Below are 23,577 nucleotides of genomic sequence, written 5' to 3'. Positions count from 1 at the left end.
TGGTGTACGAATCACGTAGACATGCTAGTTTATGAATGGTGCTGTTGGCCTTTGAACTTTGGATGTTAAATGCTGTACTGTGCGTCTGTTCTTCTGTAATACTTGTCCCGTTTTGGATCTCTGGTGGTGGAGTTTGGAGCTCAGTGGGTTTACAAAATGCTTTCTAACAGTTTGGTTGTTTAAAGAGATTTGAATTTTCTCTCTGTTTCTGAGAGACAGGTAATAGTTTTGGTGCTTAGAGATACTGATTTAGTCACTCTGAAAGGTAGCTACGGATGCAACATAAGATTAATGCTACGTTAAAGATTTGGGTTCCGTGCAGTGGAATTACACTTACATTACACATTTTTTTTCTTCTTTTTTTCTTTTTTCTTTAAATAAACATCTTACTTTGTGAAGTTTGGGATTGGCAAATGTGATCAACAGTATGGGGTTTTTTTTTTTTTTTTTTTTTTTTTGTTTTAATCTGAGAGCTGTTGATGCTGTAGAGGATTGTTATTTGGATATAAGTATGTTGGGGACGCTTACTGCTTTTGCTAAAGTGTAGTCACTCATTCTTGAGGCAGCTTTGTGATAAATTCATAAAATTCTATAGTTAATCTGGTTTGAAGATGAGGATGCTATTTTTTGATTTTCAGTTATTTTAGCATTTTTAGGCTGTGTTGTTAAAATTGAAATCTAATTCAACTTTAACTGTTACAATTTTTATTTTTTTTTAAGAGTTACACAAAATAAAAATGTTAGGTGTGATTGGTTGTAGCAGATCATTTTATTGAGCAGTGTTGTACGGTTTGAATTGGTGGCTTGTTGTCCACCAGTATTGGAGTATTGTGCATTAAGTAGTCAAGATTATGTGGTAACTGAAAGTTAGCCCCAATAGAAGGGGATATTGTACCTCTTCCAGCTGGGCGTGGTAGAAAGGAGTGTTTCCAAATCCTTCTGTTGGAAGAAATAGCAGCTTGATGGAATTGAGAAGAACTTGTAATTCAGGCTGTGTTTGTTAGTGTTCAACTAAGACACACGATGCTTGGTGCCTTCCTCTAATGGATTACATTCTTCTTTATCCAGTTGTTTGTTTTAAATCACACAATGCGCCATGTCTCCACAGGGTCAGACTGTATTTGTGCTAGGGGAGGGGATAGGTGGAACTGAGTTCTCCTTGTATAGATGGTAGCTTAGCCTCTGTCATTCCACCTCTGTCTAGCTGGGAATCATTGTGGTGACTTTTGGCTTAAATAATAAATAATAGAATTGTTTTCTGACAAGCTGTATTTAGGAGTTGTGTCTTTTGAAGCAGGCCCTGTTTTCAAGTTCAGTAGTATTCCTGAAATTACATAGAAATACATGGAGAATTGGCATTAAGCTTGGTAGATGCGTTTTTCCACTTTGTTAATGTCCATCTCTATATTGGATGCAAATTTGATAGGGCTTGGGAAGCATTAATTAAAGGAGGTCTTCTGTCCAGCTCCAGGGGAATGTTAATGGAAACCCCCTGTACTGGCAACCTGCATGGCTATTTACCCTGCAGCCACAGGTTTCTTTACCATGTACTGGCTGTGAAAAATCAGTACAAAATTTCACTTATCAGAAGATTCTGTTGAAGAGTTCTTGAGCAGTGTTTGAGTGTACTGTCATTGTAGCACATATTACGATCTGCATGCACACTAGTAGCTAAAATAATTTTGACTTGCACTTTGTGGTGCATAAATTACCAATTCTGAGATGTGTATGGATGTACCTCCCCCACCTGTTATTGCTACATAGCACAAGTGGGCATTGTTTCTTTCCCAGAATGATGCACACCAGTTCTTCCATTCAGAAATGGTACTGATCATCAGTTGTGTGACTGAATCCAGAGGACTTTATTCCTCTTACTTTGCCATTGCATTTTTTTCTCTTCATCCAGACTTCTATTTGAGGTGGGAAAGGACAGGGGTAACTCTGGGTGTTAGGAGAGAAGAGCTACAGCTCTTGATGGCAATTATTGTGGTGCTTTTTAAGGTGTTTACTGGGCATAAAGTTCTTCTCCAGAACATTTTTCTGTGCAAGCTGGTTTTCATGCACATTTAGTTATGTTCCAGTGTTGATCACTTTCAACCGTGAGTAGAATCCCCGTCATCTAAATATAATCATCTACAAGAGGGGTATGTATGAATGACAGTGGAAAAAGGAACATGATATGTGGAGTGGTACCTGTATGTGAGACTTGAAAATGTGATGGAAAATCTTTGTGGGGCACCCTTCCTGGTATACTGGTTAAGCTAACTTCAGAAATACCAGCATTATGAGATTGGTTTTGAAATAGTGGTACTTGAAACCAGGTTCCTTCCATTTAGATGCTCTTTTTTTAATCCTTTGTGTCTTAATGTACTGTTACCAATTTTATGTGTCCTGTGGTGCTGAAAACTGTGCTTCCTACCGTATTAGCATTAGCTCTTATACTTTCTTTATAAACAGCTCCTGACACATTTTTATTTCCGTTTTTCTCAAATAAATCGTCTTTTCAGATACAAATATTGTTGGTAGCTTAGTCTGAAAATATAAGGAAAACGGGCCACCTCTGGTGCTTGAACACCTTTCGGAACTGAAGTTTAGACTGTGCAGGTTTAGCAGAGCAGAGGAATTGATGATAGTTTTTTAATATTTGATAATAGTTGCTTTTCTGTAGCACCTTGTATTTAAACAACAGTGCAGAAAATCAAGTCTGTTTCTGAAACTGAGTATTTTCATAAAGAGATACTTGTTTTGTCAATCTTTATAGACATTTTCATATTTATGTGCATTGTTCTCTAATACTTTTTTCCAAGCTTCTTTATACATTGCTACGTTGTCATCATGATGCTTGGTAGCTCATAGTCAGTGTTATATTTCCAAAGGCTTCAGTCTGGATTGGGAGATCTTTGCATAAATTAAACTCGGATTTAATGTTTGGAATTTTTTCTTAACTAAACCAGGCAGTTTTTAATGCAGACCCTGGCTTTAATTGGCTTTTTTCTTTTTTTCATCTGTGTTGATTTTTAGTGTATTTCCAAAGTTATTTACACAATGGAATGGATAAATAAGTGACTATTTATTTGATCTGTGATCTTCCTAAAATCTATATGGAAATTTGTAGCTTCCTAATTAAAAGTGGTTTAACACTTAAAAAAAGGTAAGTTTATTTATCAGCGTTAACTGTCTAAATGTTCTCAAGTATAATGTAAACTATACAAACATAGACCATCAGCTGTGATGTTCTGTGTTTGTATAGTTTAGAATTGCTAAAATGAAGTCAGATTTAGTAGTTGAATTTAGTGTGTGGTAAGCTATTCATTAGCTTTAGAACAATTGCTAAATTAAGGGGCTGTAATCCTATTTCAAATAGGATTGTATAGTATAAAAAAACAAAAAACAAACAAAAAATGTTCCTATATTCTCAGATTAAAAAAATCAGATATTTCAATTGCTCATGAAAAATCTAATGCTATGTAAAAAAAAAAAAAAGTGTGTTTCTTTTGTTTTTCTGTATTTTTTTTCTTATATTAAAGAATAACTATGCAGTATTTGGAATGATGAAATTCCATACAAAAGTTGTCAGAATCTCCTGAGGCTTCTGGTTATGAAATGTTTTCAGGGACAGAATAGAAAGCATTCACTTTGCTGATAGTTTAGAATTTAATTTCCTGTATAATGTAGGTGTGTACATGCACATCTATATTCCTAAGTATATCTTACTGGATTTCAGAGAAGTAAGGGGTGGGGGTGCTGCATCCTAAAGGTGATCTCGGGATTAATGCCAGTGATTCACTCACCAGCTCCAGTCAGTTTTTCATTCAAAATGCAGTTGGTTGTGGATGCTGTCAGCTGAAAAGGACTAAGTTTCCTGTTACTCTCTTGGAGAAGCCTACTTGTATCTGCCTGACAGAAAACAGTGGTGAAGAATGTCTTGTAGTTGCTAATAGGTGTTCTTTATTCAGTGGTGGCAAGTTGGTTTTATTCCCCCTCCACTAAAATGTCACTTTTCTCTATTTATCATTGATTTGCATATATTTTATGTTGTATTATATTCTGCAGTTCTATGCTTTCTATGCAGTGGTATCCCTCATTTTTCAGTGATAACTGGTTTCAAGAAGAATTATTTCTAAGTTACTAGTGTCTGCTGTTTATTCTCCATGGGATGGTAGAGTTTTAGTGATACTGATGCTCCACTGTAGGTTTCTGAACTGTTAATAGTTTTATTTTACCTTTTGTTTCTTACGGTGATAATGTGTTGCTTTCACTCTGGTCTTTACAGCAAGTTCTGGTTTGTGCTGTTTGCCATTCAATTAATGTTTGATTGTAAATTTAGCAACTTTCACCTTCTGCTGCTTGCTGTTTCATCTCCTCTCTTCTGCTTCCAGATTATACTGAAGGTGTAACAATTTTGTTTATTTATTTTTTAAATTATGCCTGTGGTAGTCAAGTCCTAGGCCACAGTAGTGACTTTCAAAGAAAATTTGTCTTGTTCTCATCAAGCAGTGCAGGTAGCAAACACGCACAAGCACTTTTCTTCTTTATTGCTTGCAGTATTTACTTGTGTCTTCATTCATGAAGCAGTGATCTTGGGGCAAGGGGAAATTTGCCCAAAATTGGTGCTGCATTTCTTGAGAAATGCATAAGGAGGATCAGCTTGCATTGTTCTATACTACTTACTGTCCCTGAAATAAGGACTTTGGTCTTTTATATAATACAGTCCATATGTAAGATGGAAGAAGAGTAAACTTCTGCTAAGTTGAGAGAGAAGTTTTATAACACTGTGAATTTCACAAAGAAAGCATGTAAAGAAGCTTTGAAAGCTGTAGTAGGAGTTGATATTGAGTAGGAAAGTAAGGGAAGTTAAAAGTATTCTGCCATCCATACAAAATACAAGAGCTTTCAGTGGAAGAGCCAATGAATTAATACAGGTTGTTTTCAATCAAATATGATTATTTGAAATGTATGCTTTTCTCTGGGAAGTAAAAGAGATGTTCCTTTAAGTCATCTACAACCCAGGAAATGGGGCCAATCATTGTTGGGGGTGAGGGGCAAAAGAAACCGTTTAATTTCTGAAGAATTCAGGTTTGTCTTTTTGTCTGCTTGCAAATCTGAGGCAAGTCTTGTTCACACTTCCCTTGTTGCAGAGCAGGAGCAAGAACTGTCTGAGGAGGTTCTCGGGATGTTAGCTGTTGTTATTAGAAAATCATGTGTGTTTTGGTGAGTTGTGGCATAGAGAAAGTAATGGAAGAGAAGTCTTGCAGAATATCCTCTTTTGGTACTGAGGTGGGGAGAACGAGCCCCGCATATCCATAAACTTCTGCTTTTCTGGTCTCTTGATACCTTTCAAATACCGACTGCTAGTAGATAGCGTGATCATCACTTCAGTGTCCAGCACTGTCTACGTAGTTACCTTCTTTTCCAGAAGGGTAAAATATCCCTTAAAAGCTAGTAACATTTCATTTCTAAACATTATTGTAGTAAGTATTTCATTTGTGAGGAGTCTACTGATGTCTGTCTCTTCAAATTTGTCACGTGGAATTTTTTTCATGCGTCCAGTTGTCATTGCCTGCTCACAAAGTTCATCTATTCAGGTTACTGCTTCTTAGAGAAACAAGAAAAAAATAAACAGGAATTGTTTGTTTGTTCCCGCTCCTCCCCAATGGAAGGCAAGTCTTTATATACAGTGCTGTTTTCTGTTGTGAACTTTAAGGTTCTAGTAATATCCTGAGGCTTTGAATTTGTCATTTTATACTGTTGTCTGCATTAAAACATCATATTTTTCTTCAACAGTTAATTTATTACCCAGTAAAATTCAAATTTCTTTCACTGTACATTACTGCCCAGCTGTTGCCATGCTAACAATTTATACTGCTAGCTTTTTGGTTTTCTGTAGCTGTCAGTGTTTCTTCCGTGTTTTAAGTAAAAATTTGTTGATTGAGTGCACTCCTCTGCACTCATATCATTAATATATTAAAGAATTAATAATTAATGTTTTGTCATGTTTAGCAATTTAGTCCAACTACTTTCATCTTAGTCAATCATGCTTGTCACAAGTAAGAAAGGACATAGTAACATCATCATCTTTAGAAGCTGTTGAAAAAAGCTGTATTGTTTGGTTTTGTTTTGGTGTTTTTTTCCTCCCCTTTTTAGTCCAACGGTTTAAGAGTGATTTGAATTTGTGCTGTAAAATGCAAATAATTGCAACCAGTGATAACGGTAAAGGTTTGTGGGGTTTTTATCCCTTCATATTAGTTGAAGTAGAAATAACATCATCCTTTTCTTTTATGAAGTAGAGCTGCAATGTGTCAGTCCCTTTTGTATTCAGTATTTAGAATTTTGGCTTTATCTTAAATTTTTGTTATAGTATATTCCCACCTCTAGGGTCTTTTCTTCATGAAAAGATACTGTGTTAATAACAGCCAAAACTGGCATTTGCTTCACAGGGTTGTTTTTGTTTGGTTTTGGTGTTCTTTGAGGGGGAAGAAGGGAGAGAAATGTTGTTCTAACAACGGGGGTGGGGGAGGAATTCCTTTCCCTTTAGAATAATAAATAGTGAACATACAAGGATTTGACAATGCATTTTAAAAATTATAATGGAATTATTTTTCCTTTTGTGAACACATATGAATGTTTTGCTGACTTTTTCCAAGTTGACATACATGCTAAGCCTTTTTCTTCTTCTCTGTGTTGTATTTATCTGTGTCATAAGAATTGGTGGTTCAATTTGTGAAATCAAAATGCCTCCAGTCATGAACTGTGATGTCATAAGCGTGGGCTTGTAAGTGTCATGTCAGAAGTGTTGACAGTAGTGTATTACTTCAGTTTGCTTTTAATCGAACAGGTGACAGTCAGCAGGTGACAGTCAAGTACTGCTACTTTTTTTTTTGTTTTGGTATCCTATAAGCCAGCTTCTTTTCCTGCAGCCATTCCTGTGTTTGTTTCCTGCTTCTGCTCTGGTTGCCACACTGCAGAGCAGCTGCGGGTGATTATTTTGCCAAGTTCCTAAATTCTTCAGGTTTCCCTTTTATCTTCATGCAGCCCTTGAACAAAGGGAAGGAAGTGTACAACGTTGTGTAGCAATCTTCCTTTTCATTTCGGGGTCTTTCTCTTTCTTGTTAATTTGCCAATACTAGCAATTTGCAAGGCTGGCTCCATTGAGTGCACTTATAAATCTATACAGTGTGGAGAAATAACAATACCTAAAAACCCGAAGGATTTTTAGCTTCCTTAGAATTCTTAGTGTCTCAGGATGATTTAAATTGGTTGCAGAAGTGGTACCATAAATGGCCTTTGCAGTTACAGATCCGATGAAATGAGATCTTTTGATTATTCCTTCAAAGCAACCATATAGAGATACATGTGATTGTGACCTCCCTCTTCAGAATGCTTTGCATTCGTTTATTCAGCTGAGAGACAGATTCTGATCTATGCAGGAAAAAATACTTGTTCCTTTCTAAAGATGTTTGTGAAGGGACGGAATGGAGAAGGAAGTTTTGTGACCAGAGCCGAAGTCGGATTAGTTGGTTTGTGTAACAGAGTCTGCTCTAGCTACTAGGAATAGCGAGCTGTGTAGTGACCAGTCTGCTGCTTGTCCTGCAGAGGCTTGGAGTCTGAGTTTGGTGTTCCTGCTGAGGAAATAAAGCATGCTCTTCATTTGTTTCATTTAGTTAGAATGTGCTAGAAGAATTTTTGACAATTCACATGAAACAGCCTTCACAATTTGAAGTTTGCATAAATATAAGCGTTTTCCTGATAATGTCATAAATAGGTTAGAGATCAACTGGGAAGGGTGTACTTAATGGTGTAGTTAAATTGCTCTTACAGTAACAGGTAACTGTAAATTAACTGTTACTTAAAGGCAAAGTTCTGTTTTGCAGCTCTGGTGTCCTATGCCTTGCATTGTGCTGGCCTTAGTAATATGGCTTTGCGGAATCTTCGAAGTGTTTCTAATGCAAAGGGAAAATCTGCCTTGTTGAGAAGTGATCCAAGTTGTGTGAGAGACTTGGGTGCGGTTTTTTGCCTCTCTGTATATAATATACATTACATATGATATAATTTTATATATAAAAATATACATAACTTTAGATAATTGTACATCTTTTAATGAAAATTTACTTAAAAAAGGGCTGAGGAAATGTTAAGGGTCTCCCAGATGCTTTCCTGTTTAAGTGTATGTGGTTTATAATTTGCTTGAATATCTCTATAGAAAAATCCTTTTATATTGGTTCATAAAGCCAAAGGTTTTATTTAAATACCTGTAGCCATCTAATTCAGTAAATAAACTACTCTTTAACTTCCTCTTCAGCAATTTTTTATAAAGTGCCTGTTGTGGTAGTAGTTTTCATATTCTCTGAACAGTGACCAAATTGTAGAAGACAAAATATTAAAGAAAATGTCATAGTGTGAATATTCTCTGTAGCAGCTGCAGCATGTATTGCATATCATCAGAAAACGGAAGGCCTATTTGCAAATTAATTTGTGACAGTAACATTAGGGGCACCAGCAAGAGTTGTTACAATTTTTACAGATTGAGAGATGAGACCAAGAAGTGGGGAGAGGAAGCAAGGCACAAACCCCAAGATTCTGCATTAAAACATGTGCAGGTGGGAGTAGGCTCAGCTGATGAGCCTGAATATTGAGAATTGATTCATACACACATTGTTTCTGATTCCAGGGATCATATTCTTTAGATTGAGAGTTTGCTGACTCAGAGAGGTACTCAGAGTGGTGGGAATAACATTAAAGTAGCCCTGATGAACTGTCAACAGAAACCTAGTCCTTCCAATGCAGTTTTGCTAAGGCAAAACTTGGAGCGTGAATAAAAATTTCTTCAGCAGCTCTTTGATGTAGAGAAGCAAATGCACATCTAGTCTCCTCAGAATATGACCAAATAGCTAGTTTGAAATATGGAATTTAAATGGAGTTATTAAATAACTTTAATATTGTGCATACACCTAATAGATTTGATATAGGTGTCACCCATTTTGTTGCAGCTTTGCAGCAGCATAGCTTCGGTTTTATCCATCAGAATATTGTTTCTGAAAACACCCATAAAGTATGTCCATTCTGGTCTTGGAAGTAGGTGAAAATGTGCTTAATGCATCTCAAGCTTGGGATGCAAACTGAGAGCCACTCCTCTGGTCCCATGCAGGGTTGTGTGTTCATTGAGTATAGCAAGGCCTATCTTATTATGGCTTAGCATTTAAGCAAGAATTGTAAAGGTAGCATAGCAAGATAAAAATGGCTGATTTTTACCTTGCTCTGATTTGGATTAGCTCAGTGATTTGGATTCTCCATATGTGTGTTTTTACTATCTCGTAGCATTTCCTCTTTTTATTGTAACATTTCTCATTTCAGTGATTAATAAAAGTGTACACAAAATCCTAAATACAGACAAGACTGCTAATTTAGTGTTTGGACTTAGGTATTACAGGATCATATTTTCCCTTTTCGAATCTCTAGTTTTAATAAAATGACTTAATGAAGCTCGTAATTTCAGATTAAGTTTAGATCAAGGTCTTTGATTACTGTAATATATTAAACCCAAGCAGTTCATAATTGCAACCAAATTTGAAACACAGTCAAAATAAGAGTTGATGAAAATCATGGATTAACCAGCTGGGGACCTTCTTTCCTGTTCAAGTTTATTCAGTGACTTCATTTTAATGGCTAGCATGTTCAAAATCAAGAAACTGGAAGTTCAAAAAGTTGGGAAACTGATTTTATTTATTCATTCATTCCCAAAGTGTAAGTAGGGTCTTGAGGTAAGAGGTTAAAGATAGGTTATAGATGGTTAACCATTATGGTGAATAAAAGGTATTGTTTCAGTCCATTAAAAATGTGTGTTTGCAACACACATCCTTTGAGTGTGCTGCTTAAAAACCTGTAGATCAAATTTTCTCAAAGTAAAATTGTTTTCTAATTGGATTCATGCTTTTATCTTTACTTAGTCTACAGTAGCTGTTTAGTAAGTAGAAGATAGTAAATTTTGTGACATCATAGAGGTATGTGAAATGAATCAGGTCTTGGGAAATACATGCTAAGGTATCTGAATTGCCTGAGCAAGAATGTTCAGGTAACATATTCTTCATTTTAGCAAAAAATAGTGAAAAAAACTGGTGAGTCCTTTAGAAAAAACAAACACAGAATAAGAGTAAAATCAGAGAACATGCTTTCTGGCAGACTGAGATGAATAAATAAAATCAATTCTTTTGCATTTCATTGATTTTTAAATTAAAATTGTCATGTATGTTAGAGGTTTGTTTTGTGTTTAAGAAATGGAATGTTTCTGGAGTTCACAAATAAACCAGAGGAAACTTACATTGTTCATTTGCTGTCCATTTTCATTAGAATCAGTGAACTTGAAAGTCTGTTTTGTCTAGAATATTACATTTCTTCTTTGAAAAGTAATGCTAACCACATTATTGAGAGTTTTTGTAGACTTCTTGCCTTGCACACTTTAACAAGAAACTTTACTATTTCTTAGAAAATATATAGAAAATGTATTATTTTGCTTTAGTTAAATACAGAATTTTGAAAACCTTGTATTTATTTTTCCCAGGCTGTTCGCTGCTATGAATCGCTAATTTTGAAAGCTGAAGGAAAGGTCGAGTCTGATTTCTTTTGTCAGTTAGGTCACTTCAACCTCTTGTTGGAAGATTATCCAAAAGGTAAGGCTTTTTAGTACTTCTGATAAATGTAATTGGGGGATTGTCATTTGGTGTAGGGGACACAATAGACTGAAAAAATTTGAATTAACTCACTGTTTTCTCACTTTGTGCTATATTTCAAAGACTAGTAACAGAATAAGACTGATGGTGTCTTTACAGAAACAACTGTATTCGAACTTCTCATTTTTTATCTTTTTAAAATAGAAAATAACAAACCAAAACACTGCTGGTTCAAGAATGAATATGGAGTTTGTTTAGTTTATACAGTGGTACTGCACTGCCTACTTTATTTTTCTGGTTCATTACTGCATGATTTTATGAGCAGTTGAACCCATGTCTCTGAAGGTTTCCTGTGGGTGGGAGACACTGGTGCAGAGAATGAGAGCCAGTCTTAGTGCTTTCGTGTATGTCCACAATCTCAACAGGTAAGGCTGGGCTGAAAGTGTTAATACAAAGGCAAAAATCTGTGCTTAGTGTGTTTTTAAGTTGTGTTTCAAATATTGAGTGGAAGGATGGTGTTGGGCATCTGAGGGCTAGGTGGCTTCATTCTTTTTATGTCTCTGCTTCATCAGTCTTTGAAAGTACTTAAGTGTTTTATGCTGCCATTGCAGCCAGTGAACACAGAACCTTGTGTACACTTGTGCTTTGTTGCATGGAGGTCAGTAGAGCGCTTTTTTGGTAGTGGTATGGATTTGCAAAGATACTCTGCTGTGTGCTGAGACATGGGCTAGGTTTCAGCTTGTTCTGTTTCCATTTAATGTCTTGCTGGGTGTCTGGACCACTCTCTAATAGCTGCCTCCCTTCCAGTGACTGTTGAAGGTATGGATGAGTAGGAAGACTTTTTGGGTGTTACCCTACCGTAGCTGATTAGAACAGGTCGGAACACTTTTTTTTAAAGTGGTATGTGTTTTTCCATTGTTGCTGCTTTTCGGTTTTAATAAGAATGCAGTTCTGTTTGACTTTGTGTAAGGACACAAAGAACACCTTCACCCTGAAGATGCCTTTATTCCAGACACACAAAAATACTGGTTTACAGTTACCTTGGAACTTATGAATAGGGAAATGAATTATAACTGCTAGTATTTCAGAAACACATTTTAGTGATTCAGGCTTGCTGTGGACTCTTTCATAACAGTGTGTCTGTCCACTTGTTCACTATGTCTGACATAAACCAGTGTGAGTTGGGGTTGCTGGAACTTCTATTTTTTAGGTGAGAAGTGTTTAAATTTGATAGTACTAGGGAGGAATTTGCAGTTATCTGACTTCAGTAACTAAATCCAGAAGGCTTTGAGTTACCGAGGCATCTGTCTCTTTCTGTTGAATATATGGGCAACTCAGGGACCTTAGTATTCATTATTTGTACCAGCAGCTTGGGAGCCCCCAGCTTGTACCTACAACCCATCCAACTGGTGTGTAATATAACCACTTGTGTTTCCAATTCCAGAGACATGGGGAAACCTGAAGGGAATGTGACAGGATGCTGTCTGTAGAATTTTTCTGGAGAATAGTCTGATCCCATCTTTTTATTTTTATTTTCATTTTTAGAAAATTTAACCACTCCCTCTGAAAACAACTTGCACTGCTGTTTCTGATTAGCCTGATACAGCTTGATATAATGTGAGTGCAGTATGGCTTATTGGATATATTTTACTTGGCAAAGACAACACAGGGTTGTGGGCTGTATTAACTCTGCTGTTGAGTTGATAACAGTTAAGACCAGCAGGACTAGGTGTTGCTATGGGTCAGAGACAAAGTTTACTGATGGGGAGTCTGCTTTGTACTGTGTATACAGTTTTAAAGAACAAGCATAAAAAATACAAATGATGGTTGAAAATACCAGCTCTCCAGAGACATTTAGGCGTTAAAACCTAAATTAAAATACTTAGTATTTTCTTAGATGCTCATTTCAAGTCGCATCTCAGTCATGAAAGTAGTTTCAAGAAGTGAACAAACCTCTGTTAATAATAAATACATTTTAAAAAAGATGTATCTCTATTTTGAAAGAGATGGGGTAGTACTGAAAATAATACTGGAGGAATTTTAATTGATAGGAAAAGGGAAGTTAAAGGGCTGGATTTGTTTGGTTTTTTTGTCAAGGGCCACATTTTCTTGTTCACAACAGTTGTTGAACTCCAGTACCAAAGACTGTAAAAGTATTAGCTACAATGCAAAAGTCGTAAGTGTTCCATACTTAATTTACTACTGTTACTTGAAAGAAGTAGACTGCTGGTGCATTGCATTAGCAATTTAACGTACAAATACACATTATTCCATTCTATAAATTCTGTTGCTTTAATTATTATACATTCTAATTGCAATTATAGTTAAATATTAAATGCTTTGGAAGTGAAAAGTAAAGGGAGTTAAGGAGTGTTTTGATCCCAGTAATGTATATTTTACCCAGTTTTTAAGTGCTGAAGTTCCAGAAGTGTAAAATGCTGAAACAGGATGATTTTCAGAACTATAAATCTGTCTAGTCTGTAGTTAGTCTTGGACAAAGTTATGGAGAAGTTGATATGTTTAATAAATAGTATCTAATTAATAAAATATCACAAGATAGCAGCATGACTAATGCTGCACCTTTTTATTTATATTTTTTTTAATCCTTGGAAGCCTATTATTCATTTAACTAAATATAGTTAATAAGTGTGTGCACCTTTATAATGTAGAAAGGTGTGTATTTAAAGGCAAACGTGAGAGTGTTGTTTGTTTAAAAATGCTTGCAATACAGTTTGTACAAAGCAGAAAAAAATAACTGCAGAAGTATGAACAGAGATTAAGATGAAGCAGGGCTCAGCTGATAGAGATGGGTTAGGTTTCATGTGTATAGTTTCTTCTGTTTTGATGTCTCATTTTTTCTAAATACGTTGACAGACATGGGTCATTCAGTTCAGTGAAGGTTAATAATCCACTGCATGTTAGTATTTTCATTTAGCGAATACCTTCTTATAAATGTAGTAACAAAAGCTGTAGGTCATTTGTATATAAGAATTAGGACTTGTACCCCAGAAAACAGGGACCTTGAGGAAGATTCATGGTAGGTTACTGCATGTCATTATTGGAACCAACCAGGGAAGTAACGTTTAGGGTCAGGCTTCCTTTGTGTGGTAAATAGATGGCTGATGCCTTGCTGAAGTCTAAATACATTTTGCATATATATTTATATTTTTAAATGAAGCCTGTTAAATGTTGCAGTAACTTCTCTTGAAGTACATTGTGTTTTCTGTCACTTAGGTGCTGAAGTTCAGATGTTGCGTGCTTTTTTTATTTATTTCTTCTTTTCTTTTCTCTTGCATAAAAACTAAGTAGTTTTCTCCAACAAAAGTTGTGGGTTTGCATCAGAAGTTTCTGGATGAGGCTCTTCACTCTGTATTTATCTGAGATTAGACTAGAGAATCACTGTTTTTTCCTAGCCTTTAAAATTCGCAAGGCTAGTCTGCAGCTTGCAGATTTCCCAAAATGCAGTGTGTTCAAACTGCTGTTGTTAAAGGGTTTTCTCTGCCGACATAAAATTGAGTTGTTAATTGCGATCCAGTACTGCGAGGAGAAGGTTCTAGGCAAGGTATCAACCTTTTTGCAGACTTTAAATACTGTGAGCCAGTGATGTGTACTCAGGTGATTATAACCAGTGCTAATTGATTCAGCTTAGCAAGTACGTTCAAGCTCGTTTCTGTGTCCAGCTTTTGCTGTCTTGATCATTACTGGTTAGACTTTGGCTTCAGGATTTCCCCAGATGAAAACGTTTGCTCCTCCCAGTCAAAACTGTTCTGTTTCCTCAAAACTCTAATGTGATATCTTCCTCTTTTTCAATCAGGCAGCTATTCCCCAGCTGTTTGATTGTTTCAGAGGCTTCCAAACCCGTTTTTCCCTGGGTGTGTCTTTAGTGGCAGCCCCCATCTGCTTGTTGCTGTTCTCTGCTTTGGGCTGGCACAGCTGAACATGCAGCTGTGTGGGGAACTCATCCAACTGAAAAATAGCGTAGAAGAACAAAGTGATGCAGTTGCCCCAGAATGTGAAACCTCAGCCTCAGGTTTTGCTGGAGGAGGTTGATGGATTGTCATGTAGATTTTTGGACACTTGTCAGCATTGTGAGTCCAGCTAGGGCTCCATGCTACTTATATACCTGTGAATTTTGTACTGTAGGTTACCCTGCTCTTGCAGGGGGGTTGGACTAGATGATCTTTTGAGGTCCCTTCCAACCCTTGGGATTCTGTGATTGTGATTCTGTAATTTGCTACTGCATTCCCTGGGAGGGCCAGCACAGTCACCAGAATGACTGTGCTGCTAGTCTAGGAAGAAACGGATGCTACATCTCCATTTGGGGATTTTAAAACTCATTTTTTCCCCATGACTGGCTTTCATAAGGAGTACAGAGCATAGACAGTGATCTTTAGGGCTTGGGTTCTAGTTGAATGCTGTTTAATGAGCTCATGGACTCTGACATCAACTGTGGCTTTCCTTAGGGATCTTTTTATCTGTTTTGTAGAAGGGTCATATATAGTGACTGTGTTCCAACTTACGACTTAGAGGACAGCCGACAGTTGCACAGGTTGGAGACATACTTTTATAATTTGCCTCCTTGAACTGCTGTTCTCTAATAAAAAATGTTGGAAGTAGATAATGCAATTAAAGAACAATTTGGGAAAAACATACTATTGTTCAAATCATAGTTACTAAAGCACAGTAAATACTGCACTAAAATAATTCTTACTCCTATACTCAAGTCGTGATCACATTTTTTTCTGTACTACATCAGAACAGTTTTAATAATATTTATTTGTAGATAGTAACTGCACTGTCAAATGCATAAAAATAAATAATTTATAAGATAGAGTTAATTAGTCCAAGGGCATTTTTCTAGTAATTGGTAGGCTAAAATGTAAACTGAAACTGAACCCTCTTCCCCCATTTGAGGTCCTGGTTTATTAAGATACAGCCTAAACCCCAAATTTAAAGGCTTTTTGACTGTTATGTTTGGTTGAGAGAAAACTCCCAAATTCAACAAGGTACATGTGTTCCTTTGTATTACAGCTCTGTAGAGGATTTCTCTGAGGTGGCCGATGTCTCCATCTTGTTGGAGTTTGATGGAAAGTGTTGTCATTAGGAAGCATTTGAATGTGCTGTGTTCTAATACACAGAGTAGTAGTAGTAGAGTCATCTTTTAAAGTAAGAGAGAACTTTCTAGCATGCACAGGATTGTGCTGGTCGCTGCTGGGTCATCTTTTACTGATGAGTCCTGAAGAATTAGGATGAATTTTAAGTGGCATAGCAATCTGAGTTGTGAAAGAGATGACTTTTAAATAAGTTTGATATTTAGGTTTAAGATTTTTAGTTTTGTTGTCTGTAATTGTTAATAACTGGCAGAAATCGGGTTGCTGTTGATTTCATCTTTTAGGATGCTGCTGTTAAATATTGGGTGGTTTAATTTCAGGCAGTCCAAACCATTCTGTGATACTCCTTTAGAACAAAATAAGAATGTCATCTTAAGCTTAAAGAATTAAAATGTTTTTTACAAGTTGGGGAGAGGGCAGGGGTTAGCATTAGAAGATCGTTGTTACAGAATATGGCTGAACCTTGTTATTTGACTGGTGGTCTGAAAATTTTCATTTTGGGCAGTGTTCTAAATAAACACTTTGGTTAAAAGTAGTTTTGCAGAATATGCTGTTTGAAGGTTTTTTGAGCATCATGTGATTCCATTGTGTTCCTTCATTGATATTCTCAATATTTCAAGACCTTTAATAGAGCTCATTATCTAAAGGATTTCTGTAACAGTAAACTCCTTGTAAAACTCCTGCATGTCTTATACATCTAATACCACTTAGTCTCCTAGGCCACTGATAGGTGGACATGATTGAGGGACAGTGGACTTCTCACCCCTTTACTGCTGTATTATATTTCCAAATGAGGATGTGTAGTTGTTAATAAAATTACTTACAGGACTAATTGGTGATAATTATTATTTTCTCTTCAATGTATGATTGTGTTGCCTTTGTGTGTCTGCCTTCATTCTGTGTTAAAAAGAAGACAATGCTTTAGGCTTCTTTCATCATCTCTTTGGTACTTTCAGCACAAATCTCTGCAGGATATGGAGTACAACCTCTTTTCTGAGGCCTTGGAACAAAAGAACTGAGCTGCATTTGATGCTCTAGCTTCCATGTTTATTGTTTGTTTTTTTCCATTATGGAGTTATAGAATCATTTAGGTTGGAAAAGACATTTAGGATCATGAAGTCCAACCGCTAACCTAACACTGCAGAGTCCACCCTTAAACTGCTTCCATAAGTACCACATCTACACGTCTTTTAAATACATCTAAGGATGATGACTCCACCACTCCCCTTCACAGCCTGTTCCAGTGCTTGACAACCCTTTCCACGAGGACATCTTTCCTAATACCCAATCTAAACCGGCCAACCTATCTCTTGTTACTTGGGAGAAGAGACTGACACCCACCTCGTTACAACCTCCTTTTGAATAGTTGTAGAGAGCGATAAGGTCTCCTTTCAGCCTCCTTTTCTCCAGGATAAATTACCCCAGTTCCTTCAGCCATGCTCATAACTTATGCTCCAGACCCTTCATAAACTTTATTGCCTGTCTTTGGACATGCTCCAGCATCTCAATGTCTGTCTTGTGCCAGGCCCAAAGATGAACACAGTATTGGAAGTGTGGCCTCACCAGTGCTGAGTACTGGGGGACAATTGCTGCCCTGGCCCTGCTGGCCACACTGTTTCTGATACAAGGCATGATGCTGCTGGTCTTCTTGGCCACCTGGGTCACTGCTGGCTCATGTTCAGCTGACTGCTGACCAACACCCACAGGTATTTTCTGCCAGATGCTTTCCAGCCACTCTTCCCCAAGCCTGTAGCATTGCATGTGGTTGTTACCCAGGTGCAGGGCCCATCGCTGAGTCTTTCTGAACCTCATACAATTGGCCTCAAGCCCATCGATCCAGCCTGTCTAGATCCCTCTGTAGAGCCTTTCTACCCTCCAGCAGATCAACACTCCTGCCCAACTTGGTGTCTTACTTGCAGACTTACTGAGTGTGCACTCAGTCCCCTCATCTAGATCACCGATAAAATTGTTAAACAGAACTGGCCCTGGGCAACACCACTTGTGACCAGCCACCAACTGGGGCTACCTCCATTCACCATGACTCTTTGGGCCTGGGCATCCAGCCCATGTTTGACCCAGCAGAAAGTAAATTCCATTGACTCAACCTTGGAATTTCCTCACCTTTTGGTGTCTTTAGTTTTATGGCCCAGTAGTGTCCATCTTGATAGGTTAAAGCACTTGTGGATGAAACCTGCGCTATGTAATAAGCTGTTTCCTTAATCTGTGTGTGTCCCCTAGGTGTTTAATGATTATTTTTTTTTTCCCTGGGAGCATTGTCAATCTAAAGCAACACATGCACCCTTTCATTGTTTCCCTTGTGAAGTTCTTCAGCTTTTCTCTATCAAAGTGCTTGTTTTCACATCAGCTAAGCACTAAGAAATGTCAGTGCTTGATTAAAAATAAACGTTAAAATCAATTTTTAGTTAAGAAAACAACTCTTGATTTATGTGGAAGAATACGGACCTTCGAGTTGGTTTAAAATTCTCTTTTCAGGAGTATGTAATCAAATTAATGCTTTTAACTTTCTGAAATATTCAGCAAGCCAAAAATCTGTTAGTCACATTTAGCCTTGCAAGGTGCCACTAGATGGTGTCAGCATCTAGTTCACTTTTTCCCTTACTCAAGCACTAAAATGCTGAAACTGCTTCATGTTTGCATCACTTCGAAAGGCCTCTTAATTTTTCAAGTATAAAACAGGTTTGTTAGGACAGATCATAAAAGTCATTCTGTGACTGTGTTATTTGTGATTAGATGTGCTAAAAATGGCGGGTAGGTGGTTGTCATTTAGTCTAGACATTTTGCTCCCCATTTTCACGGTGTTTGTTAGGTTACAGTTTTAGACTGGATACAAAGAGAGATTATTGTATTGCTGATACAGTTATGTATTTTATAAAGTTCTACCATTTCTGAAATTAAGCATATTAAAAAAACCCCACACCATTAAATAACAAGATAGCACCCGAAAACCCCATACCTGGTAATTACATAAGATCTAATTTGTATTCTCTGTGCGAAATCAAGGAAGCTTACACAGAGGTGAATAAGAAACCTGTATCATCTCTGTCCTGATTATGAGATGTGCCTTGACCTGTAGTCATAGTAAAAGGAGACAGCAAATTTTTAGATGACAAATAATAAAGGCTGACAGTGTTAAAGTTCGTAGTTCTGGGTGGCTGTAGAAACCTGCAAGAGGAAAGCAGTATACTGTAACTGTATGAACTTGGCGAGGGTCAGCTCTGCATAGGAGGCAAAGGCTTAAAGGTGGAGTCCAAAGTGAGCCTGGGTTGATGAGGTTTCTTACTGTCCAGTAATTTCAGTTGTTTGGGCAGAAAGATGGTGTTTTTCTTCCCAGAGTGGTGGCAGGTAAAAATTCTTTTATTCTGTTCAAGCCGTGTAGCTGATGGTGATTGATCTGAAAAGCTACAATGTAGTTTTGGGGCATATACCACCACCCCCTCTCCCTATTTAGAGTAGGGTGGTAGATGCTGTATCTGCCCCTCGGCTTTAAGGTTTTCAGCATTCTGATCCTAAGGATTCTCTGTTAGGCAAATACTGCAAATTGCCAGGGTTTGGAGAGAGATGTTAATAGGAAGAGTGTAAATTGATACAGTAAGTAATTAAATAGTGGCTAGAAGGATGGAGATAGGTAACTATGAGCACCTTTTTAAGGAATTCTAGAGTCACTTGCCCAATATTGGTTTAGATGTCTGAATGTGCTCTCTCAGCTTTGTGCTTTTAAGTGAGTTTTCTGTGGTTGTCTAGATCATTTTACAAATACAGTTGAGAGTGAAGCAAGAAACATTGTCCTGTTGTTGATACTTAGTCGTGTTTTGGACATGTCCAGGCATGCATTATCTAGATGTGCTGGAGTGTTTTGCATGCTGAAAAAAAAAAGTTTCTATGTATATGGCCTGCAGCAATTCCATATCTTTTAAGAATTTCAGTGGCAGACTTTGAGATTGGAAAAGCTCAGTAATAAGCTCCTTATCAGAAGGTTGTCTCAGAATTCTGGTGTGAGTAGGAGTGATTTGAAAGCACTCATTTCATTAAAAAAGGACATCTTAACTGAAATGGAGTAGTTGTGTCTGTAAAAATGAGAGTTGATCCTATGTTAAAAGAGGGGCAGTAGTTCATAGAATGTTTTTGGTTTTGTTTTTGTTTTTTTGACAAAAATTGTCTCACCATGGGATGACCAATTTGGATGAAAAGTAAAGGTGTAAATGATATTGCAGCCTTCAGTGTTGCTGGGGTTTTCTGGTGGTTTTGGTTTGTTTTGGTGTTTTTTTTAATTATGCCTTTCTGTCAAGAAGTCATAGAATAGTTAGGGTTGGAAAGGACCTCAAGATCATCTACTTACAATCCCCCATGCCAGGGGCAGGGACATCTCGCACTAAACCACACCAGCCAGGGCTTTATCCAACCTGGCCTTGAACCCTGCCAGGGATGGAGCATTCACAACCTCCCTGGGCAACCCATTCCAGTGCCTCGTCACCCCAACAGGAAAGAACTTCTTCCTTATATCCAATCTAGACTTACCCTGTTTAAGTTTTAACCTGTCACCCCTTGTCCTGTCACTACAGCCCCTGATGAAGAGTCCCTTCCCAGCATCCCTATAGGCCCCCTTCAGATACTGGAAGGCTGCTATGAGGTCCCCACGCAGCCTTCTCTTCTCCAGGCTGAACAGCCCCAACTTTCTCAGCCTGTCTTCGTACAGGAGGTGCTCCAGTCCCCTGATCATCCTCATGGCCCTCCTCTGGACTTGTTTCAACAGTTCCATGTCCTTTTGATGTTGAGGACACCAGAACTGCACACAATACTCCAGGTGAGGTCCCACAAGAGCAGAGTAGAGGGGCAGGATCACCTCCTTTGACCTGCTGGTCATGCTCCTTTTGATGCAGCCCAGGATACGGTTGGCCGTCTGGGCTGCGAACGTACACTGGAGCCAGCTCATGTTCATTTTCTCATCGACCAGCACCCCCAAGTCCTCCTTTGCAGGGCTGCTCTGAATCTCTTCTCTGCCCAACCTGTAGCTATGCCCGGGATTGCTCCGACCCAGGTGTAGGACCTTGCACTTGTCATGGTTGAACTTCATGAGGTTGGCATCAGCCCACCTCACAAGCGTGTTGAGGTCCCTCTGGATGACATCCCTTCCCTCCAGCGTATCAAGTCAGAGATATCTGGGAGAATGTGAATCTAGAAGGAGCATTTGGGGCAGGAGTTTTTGTGTTATTGTGAGCATCCTTTATAACACAATTACAGAATGTGGCTGAAATATGCTTAGTCATAAGATTCTTAAATTTACACTGTCAGACTGCAGTCATCCTTCAGATTGTACCAAATTTGGTGGGGGGGGGGGATGGGGGAGGAATTGTGTTCTGAAAGGCTTAGCCCGATGGATTTTCAGGTGATCTTATTCAGCTAAGTTGCATACATTTCATTTACGCATACTGCATGTTGATAGCATATGGATGATGAGTATTCTGGGTTGGTTTGTGTTTTTTTTTTTCCTACTCTGGACATGTAAATAAATCCCAGTTTAGAGCATCAAAATTAGAGGCTGGCTTCACAAGGAGTTCAAGTGGTGATGGGCACCTTATGGGCATGATTTGGCATCTATCAGGCATTTAAAAATACAAGGTTGTGAGGCTTCGCATGTCTTTGCACTCATCTGTCTATTCTTCAGAATAGAAAGCTCTGTGTGCCTTGTCATTATGCATATGTTGTTCTTATTTTGCATATACTTAAGGACTTTTGTTAGGTTATAGAAACAAATATGCAAGATAGGCATTAGAAGGATGATAAAATCTGGGGACATTGTTTACCTGTGGCACTTACAGGAAATGAACCTGCACATAACTTACATATTGTTCTCACTGTCCTAATCTGTTTAGAGCTTGTATTTTTTCAAAGCAGAGTTCACCCTCTTTGGTTTCTATACAGTATGTGTGTTCCATTCTTACATTTTAAGATGCAGATACTTTAAAAAAAATCAAAATCTTGGTGTTACCGCAGCAAATCTTTATTTAAAATTCTTAATTTTTTGGATGGTGCCTAGTGCAGTGTTCTTACAGGAATGTTGTTCTTACTGTAACATTTGCATTACAGTCCGATGCGGCCTGTAAATGTAAGGGCAAGGTGAATCAACCAGAATTTTTAGTGGGAAAGAGCAGTGCAGGAATGGTGATTTGAGAAATATTTTGCTAGGTAGAGCTACTTCTCTACCAAACAGAGCTGCTCTTAGCATTGTTTTCCAGGTTAGGTTTGGTCTTGGATGTTGAATAAGATATAAGCTTTTTTCTGCCTGCTTTTGTTTCTCTAGTTACTGAATGAAAGGGCATGTGAAATTGATTTCTCTTTGTATGTCCCTCTGCACCAGTTCTTTAGAAATTACAGGACATCAGGGAGCATGGTAAATGAGCTACATGATTAAATTTTTAAATCTTACAACAGCTTTGTCCAGGATGAAAATCCCCAAATTTAAAATGATTTCTTTATTAGAGATTTTCTGTAAAATATTGCTTGATTTACATTCATAAGATTAATAATAAATATACTTTTGGGTTGACATTTCATAAAACAAAATTACAATATCAAGGAATGCATTACCCACAACAGTGTACTTATTGTGGCAGTGTTACTTTTATTAAACCATTTATCATTTTAATGTTGTGTATTCTGAGTCCTAAGGTTTTCTGTCTTTTTCTTCAAAGAAAATGTAACCAAACGAATTCAACATTCATTTTTCTCTCCTACAGCATTATCTGCGTACCAGAGGTACTACAGTTTACAATCTGACTACTGGAAGGTCTGTATATGCTGACTTTTTTTTTGTTTGTTTGTTTGCTTGTTTTAATTAATATGTTATTGTAAAAGATCAAATTTCTAAAAAAGGTGAATTTCAATATAAGTTTGGAGTATTTACCTACACTTAATTTTTGGCATACTAACTCAGTGTTAATGGCAGTGTTCACCTGTATATACAACTTGTTATAAATAAAACTGGAAATAAATATTCATGCCACTTGCTGAAATGGCAAATCAGTTAACTTGACACAGTTTAGGTTTTTCTGAATTACTATCCATTCAGGTTTTCTTCTGTAAGCATAGGTATGTGGGTATGTATGAGTATTGAGAGAATCATAGACACCTGAAAGTTTCTGCACAGGCGTTGGACTTGTACTGGGAAAAATGTTCTCAGGTTGCTTTTTTATTTCTGCAGATGCCAGATTGTTTGAAGTACCTTTCAGTATTTTGGATAATGCTTTTATGTAAGACAGGGAAAAAAATCCTGTGTAGTAGAACGGCCTCATATGTAAGTCCCTGTAGAGGTGACAGGACTTAAGATTAGTAAAATGAAGACATTTCTCACAGTGATATTGTCAAAAATAGTTAGCATTATTATATTGTAGTAGGAAATAATTTGAAGCTCATGACTGAGACAGAGGTGCAGGAAAGCATAGAGCACAGTAGGCAATTGTATGGTCTTAAATAGTTGTTTTCCTTAAAAATGTGTATAAGTGCCTAATCTGAATAGGGAGGACTCATTCTGGAAAGACATCAATACTAGGTATGTGCAAGCATTAGAGCAACAACATGTTCTGTGTTCATTGCATTTTATAGGGACTCTTAAGTATGTTCTGAAAAATCCTGTGGCATTTTCTTCCATTTGGGTCGTGGAAAGGGAGAAAGGGTAAATAAAGTGTAAAAGAGTGAACCGAAGTAAGGGAATTCTGGCATATGGAAGGAGAGGTCAAATTGGAGGATCCTGGGGAAGTTGTTTGTATTGCCTTGCAAAGCCCTGG

At 37.5% G+C, this 23,577-nt stretch overlaps 1 protein-coding gene across 10 annotated transcripts in view; it reads left to right on the top strand.

Annotated features, from left to right (window-relative positions):
• The window catches only part of KDM6A (lysine demethylase 6A), a 159,240-nt gene that overhangs the window by 26,383 nt on the left and 109,280 nt on the right, over positions 1-23,577 (top strand). For all 10 annotated transcript variants that reach the window (XR_010612231.1, XM_065677073.1, XM_065677077.1 and 7 more), the window contains exons 3-4: positions 10,556-10,664; positions 22,531-22,580. Coding sequence is in view for 9 of the 10 variants with exons in the window: in XM_065677073.1 (XP_065533145.1) it covers positions 10,556-10,664; positions 22,531-22,580 (159 nt within the window). In the remaining variant the exon portion in view is untranslated. The remainder of the gene's footprint in view (positions 1-10,555; positions 10,665-22,530; positions 22,581-23,577) is intronic.

The sequence above is a fragment of the Lathamus discolor genome, chromosome 4 (genome assembly GCF_037157495.1).
Source record: "Lathamus discolor isolate bLatDis1 chromosome 4, bLatDis1.hap1, whole genome shotgun sequence".
NCBI lineage: Eukaryota > Metazoa > Chordata > Aves > Psittaciformes > Psittacidae > Lathamus > Lathamus discolor.
This window is presented reverse-complemented; position numbering and strand designations above follow the sequence as displayed.